Raw genomic sequence first — 15,959 nt, forward strand, 5'->3', positions numbered from 1 at the left:
AAACGGACTCTATACGTGCGAAACTTTTTGTTTAACCGGTAGCATTCTTCAATGCTACTATTTTAATTAATATCTATTGTCCATTTTTGTATTTATAGCCGCAATCTTGCATTTTTAATTTCACTTGATAATGATGTAATGTACATCGAAACGTCGTGTTTTTTAACCTTTTTATAATGTTTTTACGAAATGTTTTATCGCAATTTTTTATAGTCAAATGTTTTTCTAAGTCTTTGCTTCTTCGTCTCTTCCTTTATGTATCGTTTATCTATTTTTTAGAATTTGTAAATGAATAGTGTTTTTACAATTTGCTTGGTATATGTTAATAAAGAGATTATTATTTTAATAATAATAATAATAATAATAATAATAATAATAATAATAATAACAAAATAGTAAATATGATTATCATTTTTAGTCTGAGACACAGGGTCACCTTTTGTAAAACAGCTCCTGCACTTCCTGTAGTAACTATTTCTTTAGAAGTAGACCAGCATAATGGCGCCCCATCATAAGTCCCCTTAACTAGGTTCACAGAACACACACTTTGAGCCCTCACTAGAAGGTAAAAAAACAAAAGCTCCAAAAGAATTTTTTTAACCTCAAAGCGCATTTAGAGGTGCCCCCCTAAAAAGCCATTACATACTTATATAATTAAGACAGTTTCAGGAAACTGACAAGCTAAGATGTGAAAGGATTCCAGGTTCACTAAAAATCCTTGAACAAGATAATTATTATTCTTAGACCAAAGGGGAACATTATGATGATGTACATGTCAACTCTGTATTCCCCAAAAGAAACAGGCTCTTCTTTTGTTCTGTAGTGGGTGTTTGTCCTAGTCGTGAAAAAAGACGCGCAAAATAGGTCGGCCTGTACTTTGGTTAACAGAACACACACCTTGAGTCCTCACAAGAAGGTGAAAAAGGAAAAAAAATGAAGAACACTATTTTCTTTATCACAAAGAACTTTAAGTGGTGCTAAAAAAAAACCATAAAATAAATTTAAGATACTTACATTAAACACTAAAGGCTTTTTTTCAAAGTACACTTGAAAACTCTACATATAAGTCAGATACAGTGGCGTGTACATTACACACAGTGTGTGTTCTTCATGCAGAATTGTAGTGTGTAAACCACTAAAAAATTTTTTTTTCGTTAATCTAAGTATCGTTATGGTTTTCTTGGGCACTTCTTAATGTGCTACAAGGCAAAAAGATAATTTTTTTCGAGGTTCTGTTTTTTACCTTCTTGTGAGGACTCAATATGTGTGTTCTATGGACCAACTTGTGGGGACTCTTCAGGGGTCCTCATTATGGTGGTCTATTTTCAAAGAACTACCTATTTAAGGGGACTTTTTCCGTGGGGACTCGAAAATGTCCCCATAATTTGAACAGTCCCCACTTTCCTGGTGTGTTTACATATGAATGTCCCCGTAAGTGTGCAACGGTGAGTGCACACACACACACAAAAAAAAAATAAACAAGTAAGTAAGTCGCTTTTTATTGGAATTCTATGTAAGCCGGGACATTAGTTTCCTATTAGTACCCGAAATGCATAAAATAGATTTGACAGTAATCTTGAATGGCCCTTTTTTTATTTTAATTTAGGAGCTGTTCCATTTTTATTTCCTCCCCACCCCCACCCGAACCCGTCTGGATGTGCGTGCGTTTCTGTAACGCAATCTCATTGTTTAATCATGGCGGAAGGTCAACGAAACATAAACGATTTTTTGACGAGAATCTCCAGTTCAAAGCAGGATTTAAATGGTTGCTGAAAGAATTTTTGGTCATTAAGGATAACAAAGAAATATTTGACACCTTGCACACGGCAGCTTATGGGGCGAAAGGCAATTTTTTCGGCTGATGGTTGTCCTGACGGATTTTGCAGAATTCAACTCAGTGCCGCGTTTACGGGCGGCGGTGTATTACAGTGATTTCGCACAACAAATCATCGAAAATGCGGCTGTATCCGACTGAGACTATAATTTGATATATTTTGAAATATCCAGTTCTCGATATTTCACAAGGTAAGTGAAATTTACCATTATTTTCTTAGTAAGTCGTTATTTTCATGTTGTTATGCTAATTACGAAGGTGTGTTTGTTGACAAAAGCACAGTTAAAACTTCTTCTTCTATAATTTTCTCTTTTTAACTGCCCAAAAATTTTATTGCATATTCTTACAGATGAGACATTGCTCTTTAACCGGGATGCTGTTTTAGGATGCCAACTAATGTATCTTTAGCGATATTTTCCTTTAAACTCGGCCATTTTTTTGGCACTTGAAGAGTAGTTCAATAGGGAAGAAATTAAAATTTTTGTAAAAAAATCAGATTTCGATCAAATTCCCAAAAAAGCTTCTCAACACAACAACGAACATTTGCTTGTCTCGAATAATGAGATTTTGTTCGGATTTGTAACGCTTTCTTTGTAAAGCAAATTCTTAAAAGTGTGGCCTAAGATGGCCGCTGAAAGCCCGCTCAGAGCGGTAAAACCAAGACGGTCGCACTACATCTAAAATACCAATCGAACTGAGCTGAAAGTTATATTTATGTGAATCACTTATATAGACCATTCTTCTGAGAAAGTTTGAGGGATTTCATTTTTCCTCGTCCAAGCGACGATAGTCGATATTTACAGAGGACGGCTCTTAAGGCGGGTGTCAAAGCTATATCATTCTAAAATATTAAACAGTTAAACATCATTGTCTGATTTAGAGCACGCCAATGCGGGATTGGTACGCGTACGGTTTGAGTGATCTGATCGAATTCGGTGTCATTTCTGCGCACTCCAAAGTATACAGAAACTAGGAAATGTCAATGTAAATGCTTCTTGTGCAAAACATTTTTAAAACAATATTCTGGTTTAAATTTCGGAAGACTGTAGGCGAGGCAGGAACTAAAATCTGGAGAGTAAGAACGAGTCCAACTAAGCGAAGAGCTGACATTAATTACCGACGTTCCTAGGCAGTTAAGTATGAATAAACGCTATAGAAAAGTATAGACAGTTTAGATCCACGGTCTTAATTAAGAGCCCAGCTATTGTTGCACGTGGAGTAATGTGCAAATATGTCAAAACAAAGGATAATTTATTTTTTTTTAGCCTACAACAACGACAACAACAACAAAAAAGATAAAAGTGCAGAAACTTCCACAGCAACGGATGAAGTTAAGCTAAAAAAAGTCTCATACATGTTTCTTTTGTTAATGAACAACACTTAAAGGCCTATTAGTAAGCCACTTGATGTCTCAATCAGTTGATTGATTGCAAGACTTTGATTATTGCAAACAAAAGGGGTAAACCTAGGACCACATCGAAGAATGTGGTTTTAGTTCCTTAAGTTGTATTTGAATTTCAAGTTAGCGACTTACATAACATCTGAACCAAGCAAAAACCAAACTCAAGTCATACAACTGACAAACGATTCACCTCACCTATCGTCCTTGGAAAGCTTGCCGCCATTCTGTTTTTTGAGTAGGCTTATATACTTGTCCTTCTCTTCAACGTTTTTTGTCAGTGCCTGAATCCTACAAATTGTAAGGATGATGTTCGGTTATGTAGGTGGCTAAGAACCAAAAACTGCGGCCTCAATCCAGCCACTTTCGACGTGCCATGTAACATGTAGGCCCAAGTTTTAAATTGATGCACGACTTATCTATTTACCAATGTTGGTTTACCTACCATGAGAGTTAATAACTAAAGGTAAATTGGCCACTGTAAAGAGATTCTCTTTATAGTCAGTGGCAAGTTTCACGTTTAGTTATTTAAAACTCTATAGATAAACCAAACATTCGTTTGCACTCCTCATCAATGCAGCACCACTGAGTTTCCTAAGAAACCAACCCCCTAATCTATTTAACATTGAACTCGACTTTGGACAATGAAAACTAGTTTATTTGTCTTAAGAAAGGCGTGTGGAAATATCAAGAAGTCAATCTGAGATCGGTAAATCGACGGCTTTGAAATTTAACACCTCGCGAATAAAACAGCAGAATTATTGCAGAAGTTACGAAACAAAGCCCATCGAACGCAGTCAAATGGTTTGAATTTTCCTGAGAGCCGTGCAAATTCAAATTTTCATTCTTTTCTTTCTAGTTCTTCTTCTTCTTCTTCTTCTTCTTCTTCTTCTTCTTCTTCTTCTTCTTCTTCTTCTTCTTCTTCTTCTTCTTCTTCTTCTTCTTCTTCTTCTTCTTCTTCTTATTATTATTATTAATATTTATTGTTATTATTACTATAATTTACTTAGTTTTGAAAATAAAGCGCATCCACTGCACTAGAACAAAAGCTTACCTTCCATCTTTTAGTGCTTTTTCTTTTTCCAAGACCTTCAACTGTTCTTCCAACCTGAAAATTCTGTTAATATAAATGTAAACATAAATGAGAACTCGATAAAGGCATCAAGAAGGATTGTAAAATAACACTTGATTTGGCATTGGAAAAACACAATCAGGCAATGGTTAGATTCCTCTTCTAACAGTAGTATGCAAGTTTTTAAATATGCGTGGGTGACACCCAATCTTACTTTTCTGCTTGTTCATTGAACTTGTCATCCTTTTCTTTGGAAACGCTAAGTCAATCGACAATGAAAGTAAAAGGAAGTAAATAATCGTTGCATATGGAATAACATAAAAATAAAACATGAATAAAACGGCATTTAAGGCGGGTGTCAAAACTATATTATTCTAAAATATTAAACAATTAAACATCATTGTCTGATTTAGAGCACGCCAATGCGGGATTGCTACGGTTTGAGTGAACTGATCGAGTTCTGTGTCATTTTTGCGCACTTCAAAGTATACAGAGACTAGGAAATGTCATTGTAAATGCTTCTTGTGCAAAACATTTTTAAAACAATATTCTGTTTTAAATTTCGGAAGACTGAAGGCGAGGCAGGAACCAAAATCCGAGAGTAAGAACGAGTCCAACATTAGCAAAGAGCTGACATTAATTACCGAGGTTCCTAGGCAGTAAAGTATGAATAAACGCTATAGGGAAGTAGATAGTTTAGTTCCACGGTCTTAATTGAGAGCCCAGCTATTGTTGCACATAGAGTAATGTGCAAATATGTCAAAACAAAGGATAATTTAATTATTTAGCCAACGGAAAAAAAAAAGATAAAGCTGCAGAAACTTCCACAGCAACGGATGAAGTTAAGCTGAAAAAAAAAAAAAAGCCTCATAAATCGAGTGAATCGAAATCGAAATTTCACATACATGTTTCTTTTGGTAATGAACAACACTTAAAAGCCTATTAGGAAGCCACTTGTTGTCTCAATCAGTTGATTGATTGCAAGACTTTGTTTATTGCAAACAAAAGGGGTAAACCTAGGACCACATCGAGGAAAGGTGTTTTAGTTCTTAAGTTGTATTTGAATTTCAAGTTAGCGACTTATATAACATCTGAACCTAGCAAAAACCAAACTCAAGTCATGCAACTGACAAACGATCCACCTTACCCATCGTCCTTGGAGAGCTTGCCGCCATTCTGTTCTTTGAGTAGGCTTATATACTTGTCCTTCTCTTCAACGTTTTTTGTCAGTGCCTGAATCCTACAAATTGTAAGGATGATGTTCGGTTATGTAGGTGGCTAAGAACCATCAACTGCGGCCTCAATCAAGCCACTTTCCACGTGCCATGTAACATGTAGGCCCAAGTTTTAAATTGATGCAGGACTTATCTATTTACCAATGTTGGTTTACCTACAGAGTTAGTTGCTAAAGGTAAATTGGCCACTGTAAGGAGATTATCTTTATAGTCAGTGGCAAGTTTCACGTTTAGTTATTTAAAACTCTATCGATAAACCAAACATTCGTTTGCACTCCTCATCGACGCAGCACCACTGAGTTTCCTAAGAAACCAACCCCCTAATCTATTTAACATTGAACTCGACTTTGGACAATGAAGATTGGTTTATTTTTCTTAAGAGTGACGTGTGGAAATATCAAGAAGTCAATCTGAGATCGGTAAATCGATGGCTTTGAAATTTAACACCTCGCAAATAAAACGGCAGAATTCTTTCAGAAGTTACGAAACAAAGCCCATCGAAGGGAGTCAAATGGTTAGAATTTTCCTGAGAGCCGTGCAAATGCAAATTCTCATTCTTTTGTTTCTGTTTCTACTTCTTCTTCTTCTTCTTCTTCTTCTTCTTCTTCTTCTTCCTTTTCTTCTTCTTCTTCTTTTTCTTCTTCTTCTTATTATTATCATTAATATTTATTGTTATTATTACTATAATTTACTTAGTTTTGAACATAAAGCGCACCCACTGCACTAGAACAAAAGCTTACCTTCCATCTTTTAGTGCTTTTTCTTTTTCCAAGACCTTCAACTGTTCTTCTAGCCAAAAAATTCTGTTAATATAAATGTAAACATAAATGAGAACTCGATAAAGGCATCAAAAGGATTGTAAAATAACACTTGATTTGGCATTGGAAAAACACAATCAGGCAATGGTTAGATTCCTCTTCTAACAGTAGTATGCAAGTTTTTAAATATGCGTGGGTAACACCCAATCTTACTTTTCTGCTTGTTCATTGAACTTGTCATCTTTTTCTTTGGAAACGCTAAGCCAATCGACACTGAAAGTAAAAGGAAGTAAATAATCGTTGCATAAGGAATAAAATAAAAATAAAACATGAATAAAACGGCATTTAAGGCGGGTGTGGAAGCTATATTATTCTATAATATTAAACAGTTAAACATCATTGTCTGATTAAGAGCACGCCAATGCGTGATTGGTACGGTTTGAGTAAACTGATCGAATTTTGAGTCATTCAGTTGCGCACCCCAAAGTATGCAGAAACTAGGAAATGTCATTGTTAATGCTTCTTGGGCAAAACATTTTTAAAACAATACTTGGTTTAAATTTCGGTAGAGTGAAGGCGGGCAAGAACCAAAATCTGGAGAGTAACAACGAGTCCAACATAAGCAAAGAGCTGACATTAATTACCGAGGTTCCTAGGCAGTAAAGTATGAATAAACGCCATAGGGAAGTAGATAGTTTAGATCCACGGTCTTAATTGAGAGCCCAGCTATTGTTGCACATAGAGTAATGTGCAAATATGTTAAAACAAAGGATAATTTAATTTTTTAAGGCAACGGAAAAAAAAGAAAAAGATAAAGCTGCAGAAACTTCCACAGCAACGGATGAAGTTAAGCTGAAAAAAAAAAGCCTTATAAATCGAGTGAATCGAAATCGAAATTTCACATACATGTTTCTTTTGGTAATGAACAACACTTAAAAGCCTATTAGGAAGCCACTTGTTGTCTCAATCAGTTGATTGATTGCAAGACTTTAATTATTGCAAACAAAAGAGGTAAACCTAGGACCACATCGAGGAAAGGTGTTTTAGTTCTTAAGTTGTATTTGAATTTCAAGTTAGCGACTTATATAACATCTGAACCTAGCAAAAACCAAACTCAATTAAGTCATGCAACTGACAAACGATTCACCTTACCCATCGTCCTTGGAGAGCTTGCCGCCATTCTGTTTTTTGAGTAGGCTTATATACTTGTCCTTCTCTTCAACGTTTTTTGTCAGTGCCTGAATCCTACAAATTGTAAGGATGATGTTCGGTTATGTAGGTGGCTAAGAACCAAAAACTGCGGCCTCAATCCAGCCACTTTCGACGTGCCATGTAACATGTAGGCCCAAGTTTTAAATTGATGCACGACTTATCTATTTACCAATGTTGGTTTACCTACCATGAGAGTTAATAACTAAAGGTAAATTGGCCACTGTAAAGAGATTCTCTTTATAGTCAGTGGCAAGTTTCACGTTTAGTTATTTAAAACTCTATAGATAAACCAAACATTCGTTTGCACTCCTCATCAATGCAGCACCACTGAGTTTCCTAAGAAACCAACCCCCTAATCTATTTAACATTGAACTCGACTTTGGACAATGAAAACTAGTTTATTTGTCTTAAGAAAGGCGTGTGGAAATATCAAGAAGTCAATCTGAGATCGGTAAATCGACGGTTTTAAAATTGAACACGCGGCGAACAAAACGGCAGAATTCTTTCAGAAGTTACGAAACAAAGCCCATTGAACGCAGTCAAATGGTTTGAATTTTCCTGAGAGCCGTGCAAAGCTAAAAGGTTAACACTTTTACTAGTTATTTAAGAGAATTTGTTGTTGTTGTTAAAATGTCGTTTCTTGCGCCAATTATAATTTGACAATTTTCAAACCTAATAGTTCAAACGGTCCTCCATTGTTTTTTTTTTTTTAGCTATCTGGGGTGCCGAAAGATTGCACCTTGAACGATATCTGCTTTGCAGATAACGCTGAAAGTGGCTAAAAAAGCGAAAGATCAAAACAAAGATAAAGACAAAACGAAAACAAGAGGACACAAAATAACTAATGAAAAAGTAAAAGATGAGCACTATATAAAATCCTGTTCCTGGTGAAAATAAATTCTATTGTAATTAAGGCATCAGACAGCTCGTGGTCCTCTTACCTTTCATCTTTTCTGCGAAGATCAAAATCCTGAGATTCAACTTTATTTTTTAACTTCATTTTTTCCCTTTCTTCCAGTATAACTTTCTCCTCATCACCTCTGATACAATTAAAGGTAAAGTATAAGCAATTGTTGAGTACAGGTTAAAAGATGTGCATAGCCTGGTAGCCTATAGCTAGAAGCCAAATATGGATTGCACAAATTTATATGGTACATATTATAATCTCGCTGCACAAATTTGCCCTCTGATGTTAAACGGCCGTGAGAGGTGGCTGCCACTCCCTGTAAATTTCTATGGTATTATAGTTTACTTTTTTCAAAAAACGTTCTTGTTTAAGCTAGTCAATGGAGCTACCTGACTAGCGCACAAAGGCGTTTACTTGTTAACAGAAGCGTATTACTGCATTGTGTTATTTAAAGGGGGAATGACGAAGCCCTTGAGATTGTTACAAGTCATCGAATGTGGAATAAATGAGCATAATATAATAAAAATTTCCATTCCACGTACTGGTGTAATAACTATGTCGTTTCAGATCAGCGCTTAACTTCCGATTCACCAATCCTCTTCCTTCTCCCTCTAGCTCCAAGTTTTTGAACAATACTTCAAGTGACAATCATTTATAATCAATGCTTGTTAGAGTATTTTAATTAAATAATGAGCGTTTTTCATTTTTCGAAGGGAAAAGGGCAGCAAAGCATTAACGTAGGTCAACTTCTACATATAGATGACAGCCATCTTCGCCATCTTGGTTACCATTTGGTATAGATTGTTAAAAACTGCTTGGCAATTCGATGAATACTTTCCCAGACAAATTTTAACGTTTAGAACACAAAAACTGCGACACGGAAGAAAATCGCCATTAAAACCTGGCTACCATGGTTAGCATAGAAACAGTTACTCAGTACGGCTTGGGCTCATAAAAAAAAAATATAAATAAAAGCTGCGGGGAATCCATCTATATAACGGTAGGGGAAAATTCGAGGAAAGGGGATTTTGTCGGAAAATTTGCGTTCTCGATTTGTCGAGAACTATCACGCTCCCATAAATTCAGGCGTTACTTTAATTAATCTGATTAGCCTGATCGAAATCTGCTTCGATCGGCTCACACCAGGGTTTTGCTAAGCCTCAGCTGAACGTCCTTTACGTGCTGAACCGCTTAATGAACAATCCTCGACAATGATGGATATTTTCCCTAGTCTCACAAATGAAATCTTCTACATTGACAAGGGCCTGAGCAAAATAGAGAATTGAGACCCATGGAAATGTGACTACAATGTTGTGACTGGCGAGTATTTAAAATTGCTAGGCACTCGTAACCTCTGAAAATGTCACGTTGCATTTACCCGATACTACTCCAAAACTTTCTTCAAGAATACTTTCTTCCCCAAAATTTTATTTTCCAGCTTAAAATTAAAGCATTTTATGCATTTCTGGATTCAACAGCAGGTGGTTAAAGTAGATGGACGTGACAAATTTTCAGCAGTAGTCTTAGGGGCAGGAGTCAGTTAAAGATGGTCTCCTCGTATAACAAGGATATTTTGTTCGCGGTTATAAATATGCGATAAAAGCAGATATTAGCAAGAGCTGATCTGAGTTAAGATTGAGGGGAAATAATGAACGTAACAGTGCTTATTAATTTTGAGTCGGTCCCTCAAAATAGCAGAGAAGGCAAGGAAAACAAAAGCTGTCACACCATGTCACACTCCTCAACTGCATGCAAATATCAATGGAAATAACATTATTGTATACGAATTTGACGCTGATGATGATGACTTCAAAATGTTCTGATGAAAGTAAGCTGCGACAAAGAAGAATATTTTTAGTAAATTCATTTTTAGTAGGTCTCGCGCGCTGTTCAGCGGTCTACTCTCCCGTGGATTGGCAAAACTCATTTTCGTGTAACTTGGCTTTCTTCTTGCAAACATTTTTCTTGCAGATTACATTTAGAATATTAAAATTATTTAGTATTACGCCCTACGAAAGTGATCAAAGATTCCGAAATGCATAATCCAATTTCAGGGATTTTGATAGGTGTTATTCTTTCCTAAATATGACCAAGAGCGCTAACAAAAGTAGTTTCGTTTTGAGTTCATTATAAAAAGGCGGATATTTAACGAAGATAATAAAGATATCCATCTATACCTGGATGCATCCACGTTATTTGCTCCGGATTTCTTTCCCATGCCTGTTTCGTACATTTTGAGAAATTGTTCCATCATATCTGGTAGGAAAGATAAAGCATCATGATTATCTCTTAGCGCAGTGATCACGGATTCCATGAGCTTCTTTTGGGCCGCTAACTTAGCGGCTTGGTCAGGTTGACTGTGTTGTGTGTCTCCCATTTTGAACAGTTTAATGTGGGCTGCTGTACCAAACAAAACGAGACAACACAAAGAAAAATGGAATGGAAGTTGTCTTATATATTTGTGTTTGCAATTCTGGGAAAATCCGGAAATCAAAAGTCACGTGAAACTAAGTAATGAGATTGGAGTATGTGTTTGTCAGTCTGCAATAACCGTTTTTTTTTTTTTTTTTTTGCATGTTCATAGAATGCACGCCGATAAAAGGTAGTCAGATGAATGTATATTCTGGAGGATCAAAAGAACGAAAGAAGAAAGAGTAGAGGAGCAGATTATTGCTTTGTTTGTTTTACTGCATATTTCATTACGTCATCTTTCCTAGAATGGGTATGGAACCCTCATAGAGGGCATATTTTGACCTCTTAGGTTTTCGGGGAAACTAAGGATGTTTTAATATAACATCAACATCTTCTCAGAATGTAAAGTTAGTATGATTTGTTCTTGGTTAATTTGAAACAGAATTGAAAGGAAAGTTGATTGATTTTTCTCATTGCTTGCTCAGTACTCCAAATATGCAGCAAACACTTGAAAAAGGCAGTAAACAATAATAGTGGCAAATTTCTGTTCGGGATACCTATTTATCGGATTGCGTTGTAAAGACAAACTAGCGTTTTCTTCAAGGGCATTCAACGAGAACATGTAAGCAAAATACTTAAAATTCATATTCTGAAAGATTGAAAGAAGGAAAGAAGAAAGCGTAGAGAGTATAATCTGTGCGTGAGATTATTGTTTTGTTTGCTTCAGTGCAGATGTCATTGCGTCATCTTTCCTAGAATGGGTAAAGAATCCTTATAGAGGGCACGTTTTGACCTCTCAAGTTTTCCGGGAATTGATGTAGCATCAAAATCTTCTCAGAATGGAAAGTTAGCATACATATCCTATTGACCAAGCAGGGGGGGGGGGGGGGGGGAGGCGTACCGTGAGAATAATGGCTGGGGGTGTTGACGGTACGTACCGATCGTAGCGAGGTCCGTACAAAAAAAAAAATAATAAAAAATAAAAAAAAGGACGATATTCTCCCATTACCGTTCTTTTATTACATGACTGAAGAGAACTTTCAATTATTTAAAAAAAAAAAACATTTCGCTAAAAATAAAGTGGCCCGATACTGATTGAGGGCCTACCAAGAATTTCAGCGCGAAAAAAGATTTTTCAAACCGATAGTTAGGATAGGCCATTACAGCGCAGGAGTCAGTTTGATTTACTATTTAGCGGGGGGATTTCACCTTGATTTGAATGAAATTTAAAGAGGTTTTAAGAGGGGAAAGAACAAAGAAAATGATTTTTGGAACACCAACAGACAGTTGACACCTACACAAGAACACCCCAGGTTGCTAGTGGACTAACTTGGTGTCCGTCCATTAATTATTAACTACAAATTCGAATTTAAAACTTCACTAAATCTTCAATATTTCTTATTTGTCTTAATTTTACCAATCCTTCTAGAAAAACTGCTCCTCCCAAATATACCCCAGAATTCACAAAACACCCCACAACACAGATTAATGGGATAATGGTAGGGTTTTTGGATTGCTTGAAACGTGAACGAGATATTTCTATTAACGCAAAATGGCGTTTAGGTAAGATCCCCCTTAATTGAACCAATCAGGATATATTTTGGGTAAAAACATATCAACGATGACAGGAACTGTAAAAACTGTCAAAAAGGCCAACTTTTATTTTCATTCTACGAAAATCTTTCAACTACGAAAGAAAAAGTTCAACAGAGTGGACTACCGCTTAACTGCATCACATAGTTTTGGGGAAAATTGGTGTTAAGCAATCCGGTTAAAGGCCAGCAACAGAAACACCCCGTCTGACAAAAACTTGCATCGCCCGCCATCTCGATTTTAAGTTAAACGGGGTAAACCTTGCGGGATAATTCAATACCCGGTCCAATACTTGGAAACACGTTTGATATGCCATTAAAGAAAAGACACAGAAATTAATGACGCCCTCAGCGACTAATTATTGTTTAGGGGGAACCTGATTCCAGGTTAGGAACTGAAACTATTCAATCGCGCCTAGGAAAAGTTAAAAAAAAAGCTAAGAGACGTACTGAATGGGGCAAAAATTTGGCCTTTTAATAGGGCTCCCTCCTTCCAGCCAGACCATACTAAAATGGAAAGAGGATGCCTTTGAGGTATACAAACGCTGTAAAAATACCTTTCACAAAAAAAAAAAAAAAACAAAACAAAACAAAACAAAAAAAAAAAAAAAAAAACGGGCAACAACCACTATGTACTGAAACAATAGCATCCATTTGGTGCGAAAGTATTCTCAAATATTTGTCCACGGACATAATCTGCTCCGGGAAGCAAACAGTTTTCCAAGAGCGAAGCTCGAGGGAAGCTTTGAGCTTCGAAGAATAGATTATAACCAGGGACAAACATCCGAGCACATCTTTTTATGTTTTTCATCTTACCCAGTTATAATTAGAGCCAGCTATGAAGGAGCTGAAGGCCTTATGAAAGGGGGTTCGGTTAAGGTCTCATCCAGGTAGATTCGCTTATGTGTTGCAGTTATTTGTCTCACGAATCGACAGCCATTTCTTGTACTAGCATATAGAAAGATCTGGTAGTACTCGGATGTTCTCGTTGCTTGGAAGAGTTTCCCAGTGGTTTAAAAAAAAGAGGGATTATTTTGAATTTCACAGATGCTCGTTGAAGCACTTTAATAATGAAGATCACCATCGAAGGGCTCTTAAACTGAGTCAGTGTAAACTGCAGCCAGGCCCAATCTGCTGGGCAAAAAAGCGGTAAGTGGCCCTATGAAACGAAACTACAAATATTTAGCAATAGATCGAACTTACCTTTCAAATATCAAAGGCCTTCCTCGAAGCTACATGTGTTCGCCGACTTCACTTTTCTCGCCGCCTCACGGTCTCGGATTAGTGATCAAAGACTAGCCGAACGAGCCCGAGGTGCAACTAGATTCCTTTTTTTCTCCATGCGTATGCACCCTGATAACGCAGAGGAGATGTCAATACGTGATGACAGCAACTGAAGAAGTTGAGTAGTGTGACTGATGTTCTCACTACGTTTTGACTTCCCCTGCGTGATATCAGAGCACACACCCACGGCAAAATAAAGTAAGAAAACGAAATCGCTTAGAAATGTCGTGAGCGAGCATCACGTTGACTGAAGTGAGTCAAAAAATTTCAAACAAATTTCTAGAGTACCGCACACATACAGGTTTCATGCTCTAAATGAGATTGCTGAAAGATTTAGATATGCAATATCTCGTTCAATCTCGTCTGACGTGTAATGCGGGAATTACATCGTTTGATCTGCACACCGATTGCCTCATTACTAAATCCACCAATATGGGTTTATTGATTTCTCCTAATGCTAGGAAAAGTGTTCCAAAAACTGAAAACAATAAAAAAGAGATCGAGAAAACACTTAAATCACGCGAAAGTGGTTACGATTACTGTGGCGGAACGTTTTTCCACTTTTGATAAAACTACGTAAATAGTACTCTGCGACTTGGGGACTACACTATCGCGAAACGCAGGAATTTAAACTCAAACTGGCAACCTGCTCGAACGGGAATGAGTCGTACCTCTTTTGACGTATCAAGTTCCAACTACCAACTAGACAGCAATTACTGCGAAAGCTTGACTTTTAGTTTCAGCAGCAGTTTATTCTCCAAGCACGTAATAGACATACGTTATTGTAAGCGATGTAATCGTTAAACAGTTCAAACCACAGACAACTCCCTTCATTGCGGACACCCTTCGGGACCACGAGTTAGTGTCCTTAATTCTGTCACAGCGGAAATTTATTTCATTCAAACGTCTGTACTTTATTTTTGCCCGATTTAAGTGCTGTCCGTATCATCGAGGTGTCTGTAATAGCGAAGTGTCCGCAAGACGAGATTTGACATTGATTACCGTATAATTTTACATAATTTATACACTTAATTGGTTAAAAAAGTAGAAGTTCATACATAATTCCTTTGCTATTAACAAGAGTAAATCGAGTTGTGAAATATAACTCAAAAATCTTTAGTTATTTCGGCAACGTTATTTAAAAAAAAAATTAAATATTGAAAACTCCTCAAAACAATAAACTACAAGAGCTGCATGGTAAGCAAGCGGTGTCTTGAAACACGTACTAGCGAAGTATGAATATAATTGCAACGGGAAGTAAACGGTGTTGAGGCATTTATTTTGAAGTTGACAAAATTCATGCCTTAATCGTGGTGAGTCAGCCACGCGGTATTCTCCATCGCAGCCGTCGTTTGGGCTCGTTATGCAACGCGCTCCCTTTCCCACCAACGGCTGCTTCAACCAGAACCACATTACTTTCAATTCCTATAGCCAATCACACTGGGTAGCTCATAGAATTATAAGTGAGTCGCGCCAAGACTACGCGTCCAATCACGGCTTCCAAGTTTTAAATTACCAGCTAAAATAATCATCAGAAGCTGGACTTAGAAAAATTGTTTTGCTTAAGAAAGGTGTGTTTGTCAATCTGCCAACTGGGTTTCGAAAATCTTAGTTCTTCTACTTGTGAACGATCACATCACAATTTAAACTTTTAATTATTGTGTCTCTGCCGGTAAGCCTCATGAAACATCAAGTAAATCATTTGACAATTATATATTGGAGTTAGCGCTGTCAACATAAATCGACCGTAAATATCTCAAACGAGTGACAATTTGAAAGAAGGCTTAAGAGCAATTCTCCAGGAAAGTGAAGCAAAGTTGGAAATGAAAAATTTTAACCCCTCTTCAATTTTTGTGTGTAAGTAGGTTACCTTGGGGGATAGACAAAAACAACCATATTTGAATCGGCAGATGTATCGTTGCCATGGTAACCGCACTATATGACGTCGGCCTTGGGACCATGTTTTGAGCAAAAGTTCCACTCTCAAAAAGTAAAAGTAAACGAGTCTGGTTCTCGGGTGCATGTGAACCAATTCAAATGAAATTAATACAGATGGTAGAACCACCCTCCCAGTTTATAAAATTCGCCGTTACAATAATTTGGGTTTTATAAACAAGAAGAAAATGCTCGTCCTACTATGTTCCCTGTCAGCCATTTAGACAAGCAGGAAAAACAAGCACAACGATATTCGTTATTTCTCCGAAAGTGCTCTTTCCACATAAACCAAATTAGCAGCAGAGATTACATAGATATT

At 36.8% G+C, this 15,959-nt stretch overlaps 1 protein-coding gene across 2 annotated transcripts; it reads right to left on the reverse strand.

Annotated features, from left to right (window-relative positions):
* Positions 1–3,351: 3,351 nt before the first annotated feature.
* Positions 3,352–10,950, reverse strand: LOC146462726 (uncharacterized). Of its 2 annotated transcripts, XM_085085490.1 has the most exons (9): positions 10,595–10,950; positions 8,452–8,550; positions 7,451–7,543; positions 6,512–6,571; positions 6,281–6,343; positions 5,453–5,545; positions 4,520–5,152; positions 4,288–4,350; positions 3,459–3,524 (listed from the first exon to the last, which is right to left on the reverse strand). In XM_085085490.1, the coding sequence occupies exons 1-7, from the start codon at positions 10,792–10,794 to the stop codon at positions 5,086–5,088; spliced, it is 675 nt and encodes a 224-aa protein (XP_084941616.1). In that variant the 5' UTR covers positions 10,795–10,950; the 3' UTR covers positions 3,459–3,524; positions 4,288–4,350; positions 4,520–5,085. The 2 variants fall into 2 exon arrangements, with proteins under 2 accessions (XP_084941617.1, XP_084941616.1); XM_085085491.1 differs by lacking the exons at positions 4,520–5,152; positions 5,453–5,545; positions 6,281–6,343 and having other exon boundaries at positions 3,352–3,524; positions 10,595–10,920.
* Between the last annotated feature and the right edge of the window lie 5,009 nt (positions 10,951–15,959).

Source organism: Pavona decussata, unplaced genomic scaffold (assembly GCF_977016875.1).
Source record: "Pavona decussata unplaced genomic scaffold, jaPavDecu1.1 SCAFFOLD_186, whole genome shotgun sequence".
Lineage (NCBI taxonomy): Eukaryota > Metazoa > Cnidaria > Anthozoa > Scleractinia > Agariciidae > Pavona > Pavona decussata.